General features: G+C 42.6%; 2 protein-coding genes across 8 annotated transcripts in view; both read left to right on the top strand.

Annotated features, from left to right (window-relative positions):
* Nucleotides 1-9,472, top strand: part of LOC124064286 (protein MTSS 1-like) — a 49,559-nt gene extending 40,087 nt beyond the window's left edge. For 2 of the 7 annotated variants that reach the window (XM_046398599.1, XM_046398598.1), the window contains 9 exons: nucleotides 2-109; nucleotides 307-404; nucleotides 1,815-1,944; nucleotides 3,327-3,440; nucleotides 3,809-4,051; nucleotides 4,249-4,461; nucleotides 5,176-5,335; nucleotides 5,452-5,718; nucleotides 5,896-9,472. In XM_046398599.1, coding sequence (XP_046254555.1) covers nucleotides 2-109; nucleotides 307-404; nucleotides 1,815-1,944; nucleotides 3,327-3,440; nucleotides 3,809-4,051; nucleotides 4,249-4,461; nucleotides 5,176-5,335; nucleotides 5,452-5,718; nucleotides 5,896-6,440 — 1,878 coding nt within the window. In that variant the 3' untranslated portion in view covers nucleotides 6,441-9,472. Of the gene's footprint in view, nucleotide 1; nucleotides 110-306; nucleotides 405-1,679; nucleotides 1,945-3,326; nucleotides 3,441-3,808; nucleotides 4,052-4,248; nucleotides 4,462-5,175; nucleotides 5,336-5,451; nucleotides 5,719-5,895 lie in introns of all 7 variants that reach the window. The other 5 variants (XM_046398596.1, XM_046398594.1, XM_046398595.1 and 2 more) reach the window with 3 other exon arrangements.
* A 1,168-nt stretch (nucleotides 9,473-10,640) lies between these two features.
* LOC124064887 (transmembrane protein 65-like) overlaps nucleotides 10,641-20,261 on the top strand; it is a 34,624-nt gene continuing 25,003 nt past the window's right edge. The window contains exons 1-2 of the mRNA XM_046399736.1: nucleotides 10,641-10,921; nucleotides 11,248-11,591. Of these exons, the coding sequence (XP_046255692.1) occupies nucleotides 11,282-11,591 (310 nt within the window). The 5' untranslated portion in view covers nucleotides 10,641-10,921; nucleotides 11,248-11,281. The remainder of the gene's footprint in view (nucleotides 10,922-11,247; nucleotides 11,592-20,261) is intronic.

Below are 20,261 nucleotides of genomic sequence, written 5' to 3'. Positions count from 1 at the left end.
GGATGAGGAGATTTCTATGCTGGGAGAGGTCACCCATCTCCAGGCTATCTCAGATGACCTTAAAGCCCTGACCTCTGACCCACACAAGCTTCCGCCTGCTAGTGAACAGGTGAGGAAATAAAACAGTCTGTGAACAATGAATTAAAACTAAAACAACTGATCTTCATCTCACTGTCACAATATGACTTAATTTTTATGTTTTTATTTAAGTGGTTAAACTACTCAGATTAAATAAAGCTTTGTTTAGTGCCTTTCCTCTTCACAAATATGAATAATCTTGATGACTAATATTTTCCTCCCTCTCAGGTGATCCTGGACCTGAAGGGCTCAGACTACAGTTGGTCATATCAAACGCCACCCTCATCCCCCAGCACCACCATGTCCAGGAAATCTAGCATGTGCAGGTAGGCTGCTATAGCCAGTCACTCATAGCCGCAAATAAGTGAAGCAAGCACACCTTTACCCACTGTACACTTAAAGCCTTTTTGGGGTCCAGTGTGCTTCAAAATGACATTGATTGGAACATGACATTACTCAAGTTATTTTGGTCAGCCGATTATCTGCTGAAATTGGCAAATCAAATAGACCTCATCAATAGCTAAGAATGTCTTGAGATACAGCTTACATCAGTGTAATGCAGTGAGGGACAAGGACACAGCGAAAAAGTTTTACGTTGCCCAGTCTGGGTCTGCCACCCAGTGGTCAATATGAGCTGGAGTAATTAATTCTGCTGTTCAGCCTATGCCTTCAGCCTTTTGTCCTACTTGCTTTTTGTGTGTCTCCCAATGATTTTTTTCTTAACTGTTTTAGTTTAAAGAAAGACATGTTTACGTCTGGGTTGTGTATTGCTTTGCATTCGCTCTGTTAAACAACATTTTTTTGGACAGTGGGTTTTCTGTGATCGAATCAAAGCTTCAAATTGCTGTTCATGTTATGCTGAGAATGTTTAAAAGCTTTCTAGGCTGTTAAAATATTGAAAATCTGCTGCAGAGAAGCAGTTTCAGTTCAGTTTTTTTCTTATAGGGGTGATCCTCAAAGCATTTCCTGATTACATTTTCAAAAAAAATATCATTGGTGAAATTCCCAAATCATTGTGAGACAGCTGCTTTCCTGAGTTTGTTGCTTTGCAATTTATAATTTTCACAAATTTTTAGCTCTCGAACCTTAAAGCTGTGCATTTTATTATCAAGTTTGTACATGACTTGCACATATATATGTCAAGTCATAGTACAAATTTTTCAACATACCATTTATGTGCTTCAGATAGTCTAATTGTTGCTTTCAAGTCTCAGTTCACACAATATAATTAGTGTTTATTCTGTGTTTGCCTTTTATGATAGTCTCCAAACGCTGTCTCAAAGGCCTAAAATCTTGCAGCCATTATCAATATGATATCATGCCTCTGTGTTATGTTGGTTTGTTTTGCTGTTTTGACTGGATTGGGCTCAATCACTGCCTGCTGCGTCTTGGTGTGCTGTGTTAATTGTTTCCCACCCTGTCTCCTCCACACCCCCCCAATCCTCTGCCTTCATTCTCTACCTGTTATTCCTTTTTATCTCTTTCGTATCCAATCCATGTCTTTGGGTGCACTTGATTCTCTTCATATCGCTTGCCACTGCCAAACTTCTCCTTCCTCTGGTCCTCCCCCTGATCCCCCCTCGCCTCTTCCCCTTTCACAGTAGTCTGAACAGCGTTAACAGTAGTGACTCCAGGGGATCCAGTGGCTCTCACTCTCATTCTCCTTCCTCCTCTTCTTCCTCCTCTTCTTCACACCACCTCCTCCACCACCATCACGCCCGCCATCGGTACCGTAGCTCCACACTACCCCAGCAGGCCCCAGCTCGGCTCTCTAGCATCTCCTCCCACGACTCGGGCTTCATTTCTTCATCACACGACCAATACACATCGTCCAAATCATCCTCGCCCATGCCAGCTGAAACAAAGGTAAGAGAAAACCTTCAGCTACACACACTTAGCCATAATTTTGGCTCTGAGTATGTGCACAGCATTGAGACAAGATTATATAACCACTTGTGCTCTATGATTTGCAAGTCATTGTAGTCAGAGTCAGAGAGAAAACCCCAAATCAGTGATCCACACAACTATTTTCTCACACATCTCTCTAGCCACTAAGAGTGGCAGTTAGCTGGCAGCATTAAGTGTATGTGATCATGGTGAAGTCATCTCAGTACTATTATTATAGCATAAATGCACAGGAAATTAGTCTGCCTCCATTCTACCCCAGGGCAAAACAGGTCAGCTCCATCCTGCTATTAGCGAGTCGACTGCTGCGACAGACTGTGGTTTGGTTAAACTTGCAGAGGCTTGAGCATACTGTATGTTTTATTTTCATTAAATGTATCACAGTGAAATGACATGTTAGTGTCAGCGGTATGTTATACAGGCAGTAAGAGCGAGTCTTTATCAGCAGGTCTCATGCTGTCAGTTTTATCTAACCATCTGACAGAGTTTCTGATAATTATCTGTGTGATAATCCAGGGGGATTTTCTGCGTGGAGTTTGTGGTTTTGAGATCAACCATGAGAGCGGCTGCACTAGTTGATGTTATGATAGCACGCCAGCAACCACAGTTCTCCTGTCCAGAACACATTGGTATAGTCAGGCTCCAAGTTTTTATGATGCAGTGAAGGTGGTTTGGCAAGTCCATATCTGACCCATTTACTGCACAGTCCCAGGAATCAGCCCTCTCATAGTCTTATTCTTTTGTAGTTAGCTGTAGTTTGAGGGGTTTTTGTTGTTAACCCAAGACCGACAAGACCAGGCCAAAGCTTACACATGTGGATCTCTTTGATTTCTATCCATTGTCTAAACCCACTTCTGTTCAGGGTGATGTTCTATAACTGACCCCAATCCTTAATCTCCTTCTGGAGGACAGCTTGCAAAAAGGATATATTTCCCTATGGACACGGATTAAGTATCATATTTATGAAAACAACAGGGTTTTAATTGTTAAAATATCCGTTTTTAAATGAGGGTATTGTCAACATCCTGAAGAAGACATTTGCGAGTGCTTCTCTTCTTCTAACTGCTGATGTGTATGCAATTAATGCTGGTATGACTCCCAGTGCACCTTCTATAGTCACTTGGCTGGTCTCCTCACTAACTGCTGAGAACTGTGGAAAAGTTGCTTCTGCTCTAACAAACTGCCTCTCCCTGCTTCTCTCTTTCCACCTGCTGACATGTCTGTCTTTTCAAATCTTCCCCTCTGTACATATCTGTCCTTTCCAATACACCCCCCCCTTCTCTCCTCCCCTCTCTTTTCGGTCTCGTCTCACTGCCCGCCTCTCGCTGTCCTTGCTGTCCCAGCCGTGTCCTAGTTCCTCGTCCTCTGAGGTGTCAGAGATTGGGCAGCTTCACAGTTACTGCAACTCCCCCTCTCCTCTAGCTGCTGCTACTGCACCTCAGCACGCTACTGACAAGGTGAAACACACTCATCCACCATGAACCAAACCCCTCTGGCCCTTTCACATAACTGTCTGTGTTGTGCCAGCATTATACACACCAAGGCTTCCTCATACTGAACTTCAAACTTGGATGAAAAATTCATTGACTTTGTCTGTCATATAAATGTTAAAGGACGCTGAAAACTCCTCAGCACATGCATTTTATTCATTTCCACCTGCATGCGATGGATTCCTTGTTTTTTTATGCATTCCTTTGAATGATTTCTCCTCAGTGCTTTTTGTTTTCCATTGTTTATCATTTCATTAATTTATCCATTGGTGTGTTTGTTCTATTCTGTCTGTTTTTGGTATTATCCCTCCTCACACCGGCACGCACACATCCAGCTATCCAATGGTTTTGACCACTACAGTCCGGGCAGTTCCTCTTACCTGCATAGCAACGGAGGAAGTTTGGGCTCAGGGTCAGGCACTGCCTTCCCTTTCTTCCCTGCTTCCTCCTCATCTTCCACCTCCTCCTCCAGTCCCACCCGTTCATGGTCACGTCCCGCATCAGCCTTGCTTCCCGACTACCCCCCCTACTGCACGTTGGGCCCTATGGTGCCTTCATCACGAGTCCCCAGCTGGAAGGTTTGTTCATCAACTCGCTTTTGATGGTCAACTAATTCCCATCTTCCTTCAAAGTGCAAGCCTTGTTTATTTTTTACTGCATTTATCAAAGTGTAAATACATGTTTATTTCTCTCATAATTTGGTGAAACTTGCAGACTTAAAAACTGAGAGTACAATTTAGGTATGTGAAACTCACAGGCTTGTCCTTCTTCATAGGACTGGGCTAAACCAGGCCCCTATGACCAGCCTATGGTCAACACACTGAGGAGGAAGAAAGACAAGGAGAACCCAGCTGTAGTAGACACTAATGGCAATTTGACTCATGACGGCGGCCCGGCCTCGATGACAACCTCAGTGCCAGCGCCAGCTGCACTTCAAACATCAGCCTCAGTGGAGGAGAAGAACAGGACTGTGGCTACACCTCTAAAGGTCACTTTTAGTCTCATTACGTTTGTGTTTTGTATTTCAACTCATTGTTTAAATGTAAACTACACAGCCTGCATTATTTTAGCCAATGGCTTTCGGTCAGGGATTTATTTTTTGTTTGTTGTTCTGTCACTAACACATATTACACATATTGACTTTTGTGTTGTGTGTCTTCAACTACTATTTTACTTCATCTCTATTGTTACTTTTCTATTCTATTCTATTCTATTAGACTCTACTCTTCTACAGGGTCTGTGTTAATTGTGATCCATGTGATTTGTTCTTTTTGCTGGTTTACGTTGCAAGCTCAAAATTAGATGATGTGTTTCATACATTCTGTCCCCTGTAATGCTTCTGTCCTACTCTGGTCTTGAAAACAATAATATTTTGCTGCATCAGTTTGCCACAGAAAATCAGAATTGCTCAGTAATTTAATAACCTTTTAATCCTTACAATCCTAGACAAACCACATTAACGCACGGGTAGGTCAGTCTACATTTAATGCCAGCTGTGTTTCAGGTGACCTCACATTCAACTTCCGTCAGACAGTCATGGCATTTAGACCACATGCATTTGCCTCCTACCACTAATGTTCCCATCTAATGACTTTAATGAGTTGTATCTAATGTTTTTAATGACTTGTGCCTCACTGGATCCAGACAGTCAGAGTTTCAGATCCCGTTACTAAATGTTTTTGTTATTGGGTGAATGCTCTAGGCTGGTGATATTGAAGCCCATGAGGAACTGTCTCTGGCCTTATCCAGAGGTCTGGAGCTGGACACTCAGAGGTCCAGTAGAGACTCCATCCAGTGTTCCAGTGGCTACAGCACGCAGACCAACACACCTTGCTGCTCTGAAGACACAATACCTTCACAAGGTAATGCACTCTCCAAGTACACTGCCAATTTCTTTCTCTTTTATCCTCTAATAGCACCATATAAAAAAATCTCACTGTGTCAGCCCAGTGATAACTTCTCTGTTTGTTCTTTCTAGTATCAGACTATGACTATTTCTCAATGGCTGGAGATCAGGAGCCTGAGCCGCAGCAGCTCGACTTCGACAAGTCCTCCACCATTCCCAGAAACAGCGACATCAGTCAGTCCTACCGACTCATGTTCCAGAGCAAACGGCCGGCTTCCACAGCCGGCCTGCCCAGCACCCAAGTTCCTTATCCCGCACAGGGGTCCTACCCTGCAGGGCCCTATCCCCCCTATCCCTCCACGCCTATCCACACTGCAGCTTATCCTCCTACCCCCACAGGTACAGGCTGTGCTCAGTATTTACACTCTTTACAATCAGTCCATGTTTACCTACTTGATGTTATGTACTTGTAAGGAATCGTATTGTTTTTTTGCCAATTAACAAAGGGTGCATTATATTATACTGAAATATACTTGTCTTAAAATTAATTTTTAACAGTTTATATGACTGTTGCAGGCTCAGGCCAGAGCTTTCACTCTGGATCCAGCGCCCACAATCCCTCTGGCTCCTATTCTACCGGCCACGGTCCAGTTATCGTCACACCTGGGGTTGCCACAATCCGCCGCACCCCCTCTTCAAAACCCTCCGCCCGCCGTTCAGGCTCAGTTGTGGGCACAGGTCCCATACCTATTCGTACACCTGTCGTCCCAGTAAAAATCCCTACAGTGCCTGATATGTCAGGAGCTGTCAATGGGAGCAGGAGTGCAGAGGAGATGGGACGAGGAGGAGGAGGAGGAGGAGGACAAGACAGCCCAGATTCTCCAACATTTGAAGGAGGGAGGGATGCTGACACGCTGCCTATGGTGTCTTGGAGTGGTCAGGCTACAACCAATCCTCCTAGTGTACCCCTGCCCAACCAGCAGCACTTTCAGAGTGACGTCGGGCAGGAAGGAGAGGAGGCAGGAGAAGGGGCAGAAGGCAACATGCTGGTCGCCATCCGCAAGGGTGTCAAGCTCAAGAGGACCCTCACCAATGACCGCTCGGCACCACGCATCGCATGATGACATGGCCGAAGAAACATACAGGTTCACAGAAGTGAGGCTCCTTCTTCGTTGTATTTATAAATGAGAAGAGAGTCTTCGCCCATAGAAACGCAATGTACAGAATCTAAAGGCTTCTTATGTTCGTGTTCGACATGTAGCTGTTTCTCATTCTGTAAATTTCCACCTGTGAGAATTTGTCATCTATAATGATTCAGAAAAGAAAAATATATAGAAAAAAGAATAAGGTAAACCCGGTTTGTCAGCATATTGGTTTATTGTGCGAGCCTGGATGTGTACAAGGACAAGACCTCATTTCTTGTATAGGTCTTGGAATAAAGGTTTTCTTTCTCAGCACTAAAATGTTTTTGCTGAACACAGTATGTTTGTTTCTTTAAGAGGACAGTAAAGATGTGTTTTACAGACATGTATCCAGTGTACTTCCTGAAGCAGAGGGTAAGACGAGGACAATGTGTATGCTTCCTCTCAGTGTGAAAAGAAAACAACACTGTTTATTGTATGTAAACACTCATTGTTTAGGGAGTATATTGTGCCATCGTGGGATGAATAAGCATTCCAACTGCCAAGCCACTTGGCAGATGGAGCATAATAACCAATGCAAGTGCTACTCAGCATCAAGAGAGCGATATTCAGGTACGCTGTATAGTAATGACTCCAGTGGTCGGCTCTCAGTCGCAACCGAGCGCCATCTGCTGAACTGTATTGACTGCTCACTTGGAGGGACGCCCTGAGCATCATAACAAGGTGCTGTGCTGTCAAAGCTGTCCTCCGTTCACAGTTCAAACACAAGAATACGTGAGACGTCCACAGAGCCCACATTGGCAGGGACATGACCAGTAAAAAGCAAATGATCTGACTTTGTGTTAAAGTTGTAGGAGACTATGGCCTGACTAAAGTGTCACATGGTTCGTGCCGTGACATTAAGAGACAGTACAGGTCACGTGATGTTTTGTTTCAGTTGTTTTTACATGATGTGTAAAATAATTTTCGCACGTCTGTTGCTGAGGAGTGTCTTGGTGCTTCTGGCCCTTCACATCTTTCACTGTATTTCCTTCTGCTCCTCCACAGTGCCATGATCATTAAGTTTCACATCTTTGAATATAACGATAATCAGTCACCATTGCCTTTGGCTGTGAATTGGTTTTATTTTTCACAGCTTTTTGTTTTCCAATATGAATCTCATTTATTCTCCAATAACTACATGCTGAGTTTTGCAGAACTCCTCAGTGGTTTGTGTCTATGTATTAGCCCTTATATGTTAGCCCCTTTGTTTTAGTAGCATTTAGTAGCCACACTGCAACCTGCTGCGCTTCTTTTGCTCATAACATTTCTAATAAATGACAAAGCACACATGTGCCATGTCAAAACACAACATTAATTCAAATTTATATGTTATTAAACATTTTATGTAAGTTAATGAGGAAAAATATTTTCTGTTGTTTTGAAAATACAAAGCTATAATTGGTAATGACCTACTGTTTGTTGTTCTGTCTGGCTGTTGTTATAATGAATTCTTTGATGTTTTTGAAAAGCATGTAGCGTGCACACTCATGTCATTTTCACAAATTAAGTTTAACTTCTGTCATCTCATGTGACACGTCAGGTACGTACAGATTTTTGTCACCCTGAAAATTAGGAAATCGGATCTGAATGTCTTGTATAATATCAAAGCATGTCACTATAGGTACATAGATTCTGTTTTTATCTGGACAGTGAGACATTTTGGAGATATGAGGCTTTTCCTCCGACTGCAGCATTGTAAGACCATGGGCTTAAAGCCGTTAACATCCCTGAGTTACAGTCTGTATTTTAATTTTAATTTCAGTTCAAGCACTGTGAGACCATGGCTACTACAAGGCGTATGAAACTGTAAATGTTATAGAGCTGTACAAGTTAGTCCAGAAACTCACACATTTTTAATTTATTTTCTTTTTTGTCTTTAAATCTCCTTTTTTTTCCTCAACCCATCTCTATTTTTATACTTACATGTGATGTCAGAGTGATAGTTGTTTCCTCTACCTGTGCATGTGCTATCTGTTGATATGTTGTTTCATCAGTGAAATGTTCATGACTGTCCTGCTATGATTCATTATGTCCCTTATTTCACATACACATGCACAAACTGCATTTTTACAATCGCGCCAAAATGTTTTTCTCTTCTTCAGGCTTCCAGTTGAAGTCAGAAACATGTTTGAAAATGTTTAAAGAGTTGTAGTTTTATAATGGCGAGTCTTGCATCAGTATTATGGGTTCACATTTTGGGGACAAATGGCTTGTTGCATGATGCACAGCTCACTGCAGCTCCTTTTATCTCACAGAAATCTTATTAGTTATGAACAAACAGCATGCCGCCCACATTGTCTGGCCTAATCTGAACTGAGTTTTCTCAAAGATGTCTTAGCAGGGAAATCCAGTTTATTTCTGTATATTTAACAGGTTGTTATATATATTTAAGGTAATAGAAAGCTACCATAGGAGGGATGGAAGCAAAAGAAGGGATGATTTAACAAAGATACTCTGTGCGTGAATCCAGTGTGAACAGGAGGATGCACAACAAATCACTTGCACACCAAATCCCCCTGCAGTTTTTAAGTTTAATGGAGCATAGATAATATTACTGCTTTGACACTTTGAGAAACGCAGCATTCAGTTCTCAATGTAGTTGTTAATGTTGGTAATATATATATTTTTTTTTTTTGGCCATCCATCCGTCTAAAACTTGTATTATAGACTTGTAATTTCCATATTTAAATTGTTAGCATAAATATATATTATATCAGAGCTGCCAAATGTCAGTATATCCTATGAATAAGAAGTTTATAGTTTGTGAGGGTTTGAAAGTAAGATTAAACCTGGTCTCTAGTTTTAGTTTTTAGCTTATCCCCCCTGCCTTCCAATGAGAGTTGACCTCTCTGTCTGTCCCTGTACAGTTTAACAGGCTATTATGCAGTTTGTTCCAGGACGTAAAAGATTGTTATTTTTTGTGTAATGACAGCTTTAGCAATATAATAAAAAAATATGTGTAAAATTTGCTTTGGCTGACTGACTTCCTCCCTGTGCAACTGTGCAGTCTCTGTTTATCAAACATTTTATTTGCTTGCCTTTCAGGCCTAACATTTTAACAGTTGACAAGACAATCTCACTTCAGTAGCCATTTAATGGCCACTCTGAGGTCACTCATTTACCTTGATAACAGCAACTCTGTACTCTGGTCTCTCATGTGTTCATTTAATCTGTTTTGTTATAAAGTATGATGAAGGTCTTAAACCTTGGCCATAATGTGGAGTGGAAAATACTGACATCTACAGGTTCAAATGTAACTCAACAGCGGAATGTAAACGGGTGTTGTGTTGGGTTTTGGCCACCAGGGGCCGCTCGTGTCCAAGCTTCCTTAAACAGCCAAAGCTGGTTTATAGCTTCTACTGGGACAATGCATCACTCCTCCCAACCTTAGAGGCCTGAAAATACTCGTCTAATCAATAAAAGTACAGCAATGAATCTGCCACCGTCACACAGAAGGCTTTGAAATAAATCAAGCTTGAGATTAGGAGTGTTAAACGAACACATTTGCGTCTTTTGCCTCAAGTTCAGGCTTCCTCTTTGAAACAAAACAAAACAAAAAATTCCACATGGTTTCATATTTTCTTTGGGTGTGGACAGTAGCCTGGCTGAATAGCTCAAATGCCCCACATGCATAATAGTGGAGGGAAGGGGCTGGCACAGACACATACTACACTGCTTTTACTAAACCTACAAGAAACTGTCTGTGATATTCAGTATGCTGTCTGTACACTGTATTATTTTCAGTCTCAGCTATATTTCAAAGATGCTTCTTATTGGCCCCTATCTCACTAAATGACACAGTTATCTCCTTTGGCATAAGCATAACATTCATATATTGGTTGTAGAAAGTTGAATAAAGGTTCAGTGAAATATCAGAATGAAGCAGCCAAGGTTGGATGAAGAATGCCTTAAACATCAAAACAATCCATATAATCTGAACACAGTATTTATAGAGTGGTGCCACACAAATGGTACTCTGAATCACTACAGGTTTATTTCTCATTAGCCTAAATATGCGAGAAAACCTTTTTTTTTCGCTATGTCAGACGTAATAGGCTACAACATGAATATAGTACGACTGACTGTCCATTGTGCCTGTGTGCTCACTGTACGTACGTGTGGAGGTGCCGTCAGAGTTACGCACGGAGGAAAGCAGCCCTGCTATTGGAAAATATTTTTGGGTCTTCTGGTGCCCTCCCATCCGCCTCACACCATCCTGTCAGCCAGAGGTTACAACAGCCAGGATTATGCTCGCAAAAAATGTAATTTTTGTACAAATACTACAGTCAGTGAAGTTTTCGAGGTTGCCTACAAAATCCCACAGCAGCTGAACAGGAAACGCGTTGGCCGGAGCGGCTTCTCTATCGTCAGGGATTCTTGTGGAGGTTGTTGGACGGGACAGCAGAGCATCGACTGAGGTGCGTCCGATAAGACAAGTTGCAGTTTGTTTTGTGGAAAACTGTCGCATCTTTTCGTAGTTTGTTTTCCGCGAGAAGCGCGTAAAACAGGCTCGCGTCAGTGTGTTGTTAAATAATGTGTATTTGTTTTTGCCCGGCCCGTGTTTTGCCTCTAAACAACCCAGGCTGCCTGCAGATGGAGGATGTGTGGGGTGTTTTCACGCTTGCTCGTTGCAGCGATCACATTATAGTAAAATTCTTACATGAAGTGGCATGCCGTGTGTTTTGGGTGAGTGCGGGCTCAAAGTGGTAACCAGGCCTGTTGTTTCGTCCCTGCTCTTCATTAGGCTCCCGACGCATTGCTCGACCACGATCCCAGAGATGCTGCCCTGCCTGCGGAGAGTCCTGCGGCCCGCCCTCTCTCTGAGAGCTGGAGCTGGGTTGGCCACAGCCGGACTCAGCCACCACCAAACACCCGCCATAGTAGCATCCACGGCGCGCTTCGCTCCAGAGCCCCCCCTCTGGTCGCTGGTGCAGCGGTGTAACCTGGGCACACACCCGCTGAAGGAGCCCGTGGAGCCGCTCAACTCGCCCAGGGGGGCCAAGGAGTTTATTTATAGCCTTCATCCGTCCGAGCGCACCTGTCTGCTGCGAGAACTGCACAGGTTCGAGTCCATAGCCATAGCCCAAGGTAAGTGATGTCCGACAGCAGCCCACAGCCTGCACTGTCAAATATATTTTCATTTAAAGTGACACACAGTAGGAAAACCAATCAATCATACAAGTAATGAACAGGCTGCAATAGGCACGTCTGCTCATCATCTTTTAATATTTCAAAATTCTTAGTCAGAATATTCTTATTGAAAATATCTTCATTGAAATAATTAATTAATAATTGGTGATAATGATTTTTGCATCAATATTCACATCAGCCTAGTTGCCAGTGACATTCATAAGCCACTACATCCAGGCTGACGAACATATAACGCTTGAAGGTTTTGATATTAATCTCCTGAAAGGCGCTGGGAGTCAAAAACAACAGGGAGCTGCAGTTGGAAGGCTCCGGTTAGTTATTCAAAACATCACACCTTTGTTCCATGGAGAAGGACAGCTAATTCCCAGAGTGCAGTTCTGCAGCTGATCTCTGACCTCTGACCTCCCTGTGTGCAGAGAGACTCCACTGGCAGGGATCAATAATAGTATGTTACAATTAACTGTTCTGTCCACATCCGTTCACATTCACTTCTATTCAGCAGGCAATACTCACACAGCATTTAAGTAGGGAGTTTGTATCTGCACACTCGGACTCTCAAATGTTTAAATACAGTATCAGATTATGTCCAAAAGTATGAATAAATATCGGATCAGGATGTTTGATTAGCATCCTCACCGCAAGGGGACGTTTCTTCCTAAGACGTGGAAGTCAGGCGTACTGGAAACTTCCTTGTTGCTGTGAAAACGAGTGTGATGGAGTCTCCATTTGTGCCTGTGGTGGACTGGCAGTATTTCACATTCTGCAGGGTGAGTCAATACTCATATCTATAGTTAAAAACAATACTATACGATACAAAAGCTGGAAGGTAAAACCCCTGTTGCACCCGCTGAACCCCTCACTTTTCTTTCCATAAGCTGTACGTCACACCAACCTGGAACTATATATGCCAAGGACGTAACACCGTACTGTCACTCTGTCCGGGTGACTCATTCTGGCGTTCCTGACATATCCGGTTCTCACAAAAAATGCTTTTAAACTAACTTAATTACCTAACGTTCAACTGACCTGCAGTGTAGCTTACCTAGTGCCCATGATTTCTCATTATGTTACAGTGAAAAGGTTGCTTCAGTGGTAGGTTTTTCAGTCTGCTGCCTGAGTGCGATGTTGAGACATCAGACGGGCTTCGTGAAACATGAGAAGGAGATTATGGGAGCACAAGAGGAGGAGGAGGAGGAGGAGGACAGTGGACATCCCACAGAAAAAGAAGGAAGTGGGTCAGTCAATACAGAGATTGAACATCATAATGATAGAGGGAGTGAACCGGGAAAAACACGAGTGATGATGAAGATGCTACACTACATGAGGTTCTCTTTGGGAAAACGCTGCTTTGAGCCACTGAAGCATCATTTGGTTTCCTCCCAGTCACGTTGTCATCTTTTCAATTTCAGTAAACAACGCTGTAGGGCGGAATCTTAATCAGCACTCACTTTACCTGTGAAGATGCTGTTAAAAAAATCAGATTTATTAGAAAGAGTCCTAGAGTTGTGGATAGCTGCTTTATTCCTGCATGGTTGCAGAGGAAGTTGACTTTTCATTGGAGTCTTGTTTACTCTAGTGTCTCATGATGGACAAATGATTCCCATCTTGAGGGGAAACCCTGAAGAGCAGCTTGAAATATCTGTCAGCCTCAGAAGAGCTGATGTGAAATAAAATCCCTAAAATCTTTCAAATCCTCTGCAGTGGCATTTTGAAGCTTATGATCTTATTTCTCTATTCAACTGCTGGACTGACATTGTGCGAAACACCAGGCTCCTTTAGACTGTGTAAGGACACACTGCCAAATGCTGCAGCTGTCGTGGTTGTTTTTCTCAGCGTACAGTATGTGAGGCTCTGAATAGCAAGTAGTACCGACATGCACAAATCACAGCCCTGACTGTATATTAATATGAACCTGCCTCTGAAATTGTGGCAGGTCTCATCTGTTTGTTTGGTCCACAAAGTAAGATTTCTCTTGCTGACTCAAACACAGTCTCTGTTTCCTGGTATCACAATGGACTTTCTGTACAATCCTGAATCAGAACTGTCACTTTGGGAGGGAGGCATGCTGCTGTTAGCTACGTTATGTGGGATGGTATCGATTGTTTTGCTATCGATCGGGACATAGCAGCCGGTAACCTCCCTCCGTGTACGCTAAGATAAGGCAGATGAGGCTTCTGCTGACTGAGGCCATCTTTAGTGGTCGTAGCAGTAATTTCAGCAGTGATAATAAGTGAGTGCAGAGGCGCTAGTGATGGCAGTGAAGACAGTGTGGTGATGATAGTTTTTTTTTGTTTTTTTCCTGCCAAATAAGCAGTGCTGTTTTCATTTACAAGGTTGTCACATTTTGTTCATTGTTTCACACCTGTAGTGATTGTTATGGCTCAGTAATGTTCGACTCCTGCACGGTCAGTCCAGGAACTAAACTGAACCACCTAATCTGAAGTACCTCTGCCTTCCCACTCTCTGTTCAGACTCTGGGGAATTTCTGGCCGACCTATCATTACGAGGCGTTTCAATAAGATCCTCCATGCCTGCCGATCCTAATAGCACATCATTATTTTCCTGTCGGATGCGGCTGATTGCATCCTGACCACATGCTGAGAGCCCCCCGCCCCCCAACATCAACAGTGAGCAAGCAGCAAGAAATCCCACCATGAGCATGATGGTGGAGGGATTTACATTACACTGCGAGGCTGCAAAAAAGTGTCACACTCATTTTGGTCCACTGACGTGTGCTCAAGTTGCACTAGGAGACCGGAAAACCATAAGTGAAGACTTTTTAGACCAGTTCTTCGAGGCGAGAGAGCTTGCACGATATTTAAATCAGTCTGAACTACGCTTTTCCTTTTTGTGAAATGTCAACCCCCAAACAAATGTATTTGGCTGATTCATAACTTCATGTTCTTTATAATTCAAAGCCACCACAAATTCTCAACCACAGATGAATGATGTGAACTAGCGTGCTGATGTGATTGCGTTCCTCCTGCTCTCACCTATGGTTCCTGGCCGGCTGGAGATTGCTGACGTCCTCACCTTCGTGCTATAAAAACCCTCAGGCATTGTCTTACCTGCTGTATGTGCGGGCTGCAGATGAGCTGAATCAGTGATTGCTGAACTGGCAGACTCACTCTGTCACTGCCTTAGTGGCTGACTGATTGATTTTGACATGTTTTTCAGCACCCATCATGATTCTACTTAGAACCTGCAGGAGTCCAGAAGCAGAGGCTTTTCCCCCAGATGTTTATATGCAAGGTGGCTGAATGGTGAGGAAGCTTGATGTGTGTCTGTAGCTGAAGCTCACTGACTGATAGCTTGTAATCCGTTTCAGAACTGCCCACTGCAGCTGAAAACAAGCTGGTGAAACCGTAATGTTGTGGCTAAAAGAAAAGCAATAAGCCCAAGGATGCTAAAACGGTGCAGAGCTGAGGAAAACTACAGAGTCACACGAAAAATATATCACAGCAAACAGCTTTATTCATGTCTGAGCTGTTGGCCATATAAAAAGAATGATTCCTGCTAGCTTAAGGGAGTAGAGATGGACAAATGTCCACCGAGCATTTTAAGAGCAGAAGGTAACAGCCACGATGTTCTCAAAGACATGGCGTTTGTTTGAGCGGAGACCAGAGTTTGGGTCAGGAAGAGTCACGTTGTAGTGAAGGTCACACACAAGCACGTTCACCTTCGTAGGGTCCACTTCAGAGGTTTGAAGATCTCGTACCAGGCCATTTTCAGAGAAGTAGGAGAAGTGCCTGAAGGAGACTTTGAAGACAGTAATTAAGTTAGAAGACAAAGGTGAGGTGTGGGTACAGCCTGACAGATGTTTAGGACAGAGAAGTAAAAACTAATAAGGGAGCAAACTGAGAATATTGACTTGGTCAGATTTTATTTTTTACCAAACCGGGACATTTCCTGGTTTACTTGTGATGTAAAGTTATTTTATGACAGCATATAGAAGAAATAAACTCACATAGGGAGCTCAGCTGAAAACCCATGACTTCCCATTGTCAGGTTTAAGATCTTAGTCTAACACCAACAGAGACCAGAGATTAATGGTTCACTTCTCTTCATGGCAAATGGATAGCTGGAGTGAAATATAAATATTTGAAATAACTAACCTTCTAATACTGAGACTGCAATTAAGAGCAAACTAAGAAATGATGAATAATTAAGCTCGGAGAAATGAGCGAACGCACTATTGACCGTCTCATTGTTTTCAGATTAAAGTATACGTGCTTGCAATCAAACATGATGGCTGCAGAAAAGGGGTTGTCTTATACATGTTATTATGTTTGAATATTAGTCGTACTATCAGCAGTAAGATGCAAAATGGCAAATGACAAATGACAAATCTGCCCCCTACTAAGAATACTAAGAACAACTGAAAACACAAATGACCTGTTTAGAAAAGCAAAAATTCCATCAGAAAATTTCAGGACTTCATCCTCAGGCTCCTACAGGATAAACTAAAAGCACAGACGAAGGATTTGGAGCAGAGGAAAAGGAGAAATCCTTCTGTTCCATCTGGACCTCTGTGATCATCAGTGTTCACTTACTGACTGACTCAGTGACATCCATTGTTTTACCACAGGCAGGCCTGCTGGTAAAAAGAAAAATGTGAGAAGAGACGAGATAGAAGCAATTTCCCTTCATGGCTCAGAGGATGGAGAAGTACTGTAGAGGGAAAGTTCGTTTGAGATGCAAAAGGAGAGCGAGAGAGAGCAGGGGGAGGAAGGGATATGTCTTCATGACTTGGATTTCTTTCTTTTCACCTCAGTGGCCCTTGAGGTGGGCGTACAGAATCTGACAGAACAAGGCACACTTCTCCTTAAAATCCATCTTTTTCATCTCATTCTCTTCTTGAACCATGACCAGATTCAGCAGGTATAGTAACGCTGCATCACAGGTTTCATCCCCTTTCCTCGGGTTGATCTGTGTCCACGGGAGGTCTAATATTTTCTTTGCTTAATACATTGAGCAGATAGCTTTTGTAGTGCCTGATGACATCTGAATCTGCCTTTTATGTTGACCGGGGAAGTCATATCCTCTCACCGCCGTAGGGACAACAATGAGCACCTTGTCATTTTTCCATTCCTTGCCAGTGTTATTTTCATACTGATTCACACACACACACTGCTGCATAATGGTAGTCCATGGTGACATTTAACTTGTCATTACCCATGCATAAGCACAGCTCCATTCAGTCTGGTAAAAATGTAGAGGCTACTGTTGAACATTTACAAGTTAGTCTCGTGGGGCTGCCATTGTGCTGATATTTGACTTCCTGAACAGCAGCAGTGAGTTAGTAACAGCGCAGGCAGTCAGTTCTATTGATGTTCTGTTGTGGCTGTGATATTTGTTTGGTACATCCATTCATCACACAGACTTTAATAACATGTCGTGTATTTATTTGATGCAGTTTGCTGCCAGTCACAGAGCTGTAGCTGTTAGTAACTAGATTTCAGATGAAGTGGTTCTTCACTGGAAACTTATCGAAACCACAGCAACACTTCTTTGGGCATTGACCGGCAACCCTCCGGTCAGAAGCCGCTTCTCAAACTTCTCTAGGCCAAGACTGCTATCAGACAGACGTAGACAAACACAGGCTTCCAACTTCCACACAGCAACTGTGGTTTTTGCCCGCTGAAATGGCAACTGTCACGGTCAGATTGTCAGACAGTTTGTTCACTTGTAATCATTTAGCCAATTAAGCTAACTTAGCTCCAGTAACTGGTTAAAAACACCAGTTTCTGACATGTTTACCACAGATGTGTTTTAAAGTAAGAATTGTATTTGACTTCTACGCATATCGTGCTGAGAGACTAAGGCTGTGGTTGCTGGAGTGTAAATTTCCCCAAATTCAATAAGGTTCTTAAGATAAAAAGATTGCTGTGATACAGAATAATTTTACCACAATATGCCATAACGACCCTTCTTTGAACTGGAGAATCAGTGTGAAGCATCGAGAATGACTGAAACAATTTACAGACTGTAACAAGAGTCTTTAATCTCAGCAGTTTTCTCTCTCATACATGCTGTTAAACTAAAGCATAAATACAACAGTCAACTAGACAGCAGCAGTGCAGAAAGTGTTATTAACACAATGGGGGATGAGGAAACATTTGGAAAATCAATTTTAAGTGACTGCTACAAACAGAAACACAGTTCTGAGTGTTGGCCACAGAGCATGACTTGGTTTTGTACTTGAGTGGCCATAAAAAAGTAAGCAGGATGGTTCTGTCACAAAGTGCTTGGGGATGCTTTTGCTTTTGTTCGTGCCTAGCAGTGGTCCTGCTGCGATAAGCCATTTGCGATTTGCAGAGTTTACACAGTACCACATTGTCTAAAATGCTCCCACTCTTCAGAGGATCGTGTGCCAGGTTTTTTTAGCCGCAGCTTATCCATGCTCTGACAAGGCACATTTTTACTGTTGGGATACACAGAGATGTGATTGGCTCAGTAGCCTCATGTGAGTTGATTTACAATGCATGCAACTGGTATACGTTTTCTGCTGTAAAGGTTAGAAAATCTGCACCGTTTAAAATAGAAACTAAAAATAGAATAAAATAGAAAGTTTTCAATACGTAATCATTTTCAGTTTTTCATTGTTTATAGGTCGTCCAAAATACGCCACCTTCAACACAGCAGCTCCTTGGGTCCTCAGAAATACGCCTGCCAAGTCTGAATTCGACTGGATGAATGGTTCTCGAGATATTTGGAGGACATGTAGACAGACAGGAAGAGACAGATATTACTTGCTTTATAGTTAGATTGTTTCCAGTAAAGCTGCTTTTCCTTGTCATGACTCTTTGAAGGAGAATACTTCATGGCCAGGTTTAATGAGGGAAAAAATACATTTTCTATCTGAGATAGTGTTCCAATTGCCAATCTGGCACCAATTAAAATTTTAGGATTCAGATATGAAAATGAGAGGGAAATGGCTGCACATGGCTCTTGTTTCCTGTGAAACCTAGACAGATGGATCAAGACTTGAATCAAATTACACAGGCACCACAGGAGCATGTTCAGTAATATTATGCACAGCAGAATGTGTTTTAATATTAAAGGTTATGTTTGTTTTTCTGTGAGCCTGTCCATTCGATCGTGAGGTCATGAGCTTCAGAGCGTGAGTGACGGGGACGGATCGTTTTCTGTTTATATCGTGACCTCGAAAGACAACACACACTCACTTTTTTGTCACCTCCAAACTGTTTTCTCTGTTATTTTTCTTCGCTCTGTTGTCTCCTCAGTCACCGTTTTTTTCCTCTAATCTTTCCTGCTGTCGTCCTGTCCCTCCCTCACACCAGGTGTACCACAGCACACCACACATCATGCCTCCCTGTTTTCTCCTTGGTTTGTACCTGAGCCCTTCAGAGGCTTCTGTAACTGACCTTGCCACACATGGCTGCTGATTTCATTGCAGCCCCACAAGACTGAAGTCAGCACTTTATAGTAGCTGTATATTAAGGTTAATAATCCAGTCCTGAACTGCTTTGTAGTAGTTTCACTCAGGAAAAGTTGCTTATCTCACTGCCCATTTGACTTTTTCTTAGTAATATCTTGATAATTTATTTCCAGTTACAGGTCAATATTAGCATTCAATTGGAATCGTGTTTGTGGCCACCTGGCAAGCAGTCTAATATTCAATCTATCTTTAGCTTTGTTGTGCTCTCGACCAGCTCCTGAAATTGACTGCTTCATTATGTTCTACTGAACTAGTGTCTGTGTTTGGTGTTTGAATCTGTAGTCTACAGTTATTTTTTTCTCTTGGAGAAGCTTTGTAATCCCAAACTTGAATTGCAGTGTCTTTTTGGAGACTTGATAAAATAAAGCCGTAGTGATAGGTCCAACACTGAACATCTTTTATGATTATTCATCAGTTTTTTCTGTGTTGAAAACAGTTATTGTTGTCACTGTGGCTATTAGCCATTCACTGTCACCAGTCACATGACGTCTTAGGGTGAGGTAGACTTTTTATTTTTTTTGGCAGGTCAGAATTTAAGTCTGATGAGTCATGGTTAAAAGCAGCCCCATGTGAGAGCTGGTTTGCCTCAACTGATGAAATCCTGGTTTGTGCTGGGAGTCTATGACTTATGATGCAAATAGCCTACACCATGTAGCTTACCCAACTGTATGATAAACATTGGAGCCTGTTAAACATTGTTCACATGGCTACAACCAACTGGAAAATATTACTGCTTCCACTCTGCCTGCTGCTGTTTATCAGCAGAGATGGATTCAGTATAGTTTGTGCCACAGTTGCAATGAAAGAGAACCAGGAAGATGGTCTGCACACAAATACACAGAGGTTGTAATTAGCCAAAATAAGTGAAAACACCTGGGCATGTATGTCTGAGTGTTCCATCTGATCAATGACCATCTGAAGTCTAGGAGACCAGGTGCATGCAATTAGCTGCAATTAACTTGCTTGGAGGATAGAAAACCAGAATTAAGAGCCATTACTGTGGACCAGAGGGCAGCTGCAGTGCTTAGATCCCCTGGCAATAAATGCCTGGCAAGCATTTCCTGTTGGCATGAGTGTCATATCACCAATGTGGTGTAGAATAAAAAAAAAATACACATAAAACAGGGTCTTGTTATTAGAGTGTG

The sequence above is a fragment of the Scatophagus argus genome, chromosome 9 (genome assembly GCF_020382885.2).
Source record: "Scatophagus argus isolate fScaArg1 chromosome 9, fScaArg1.pri, whole genome shotgun sequence".
Lineage (NCBI taxonomy): Eukaryota > Metazoa > Chordata > Actinopteri > Scatophagidae > Scatophagus > Scatophagus argus.
Note: the sequence above shows the minus strand (reverse complement) of the source record. Positions and strands in the feature narration are given on the sequence as shown.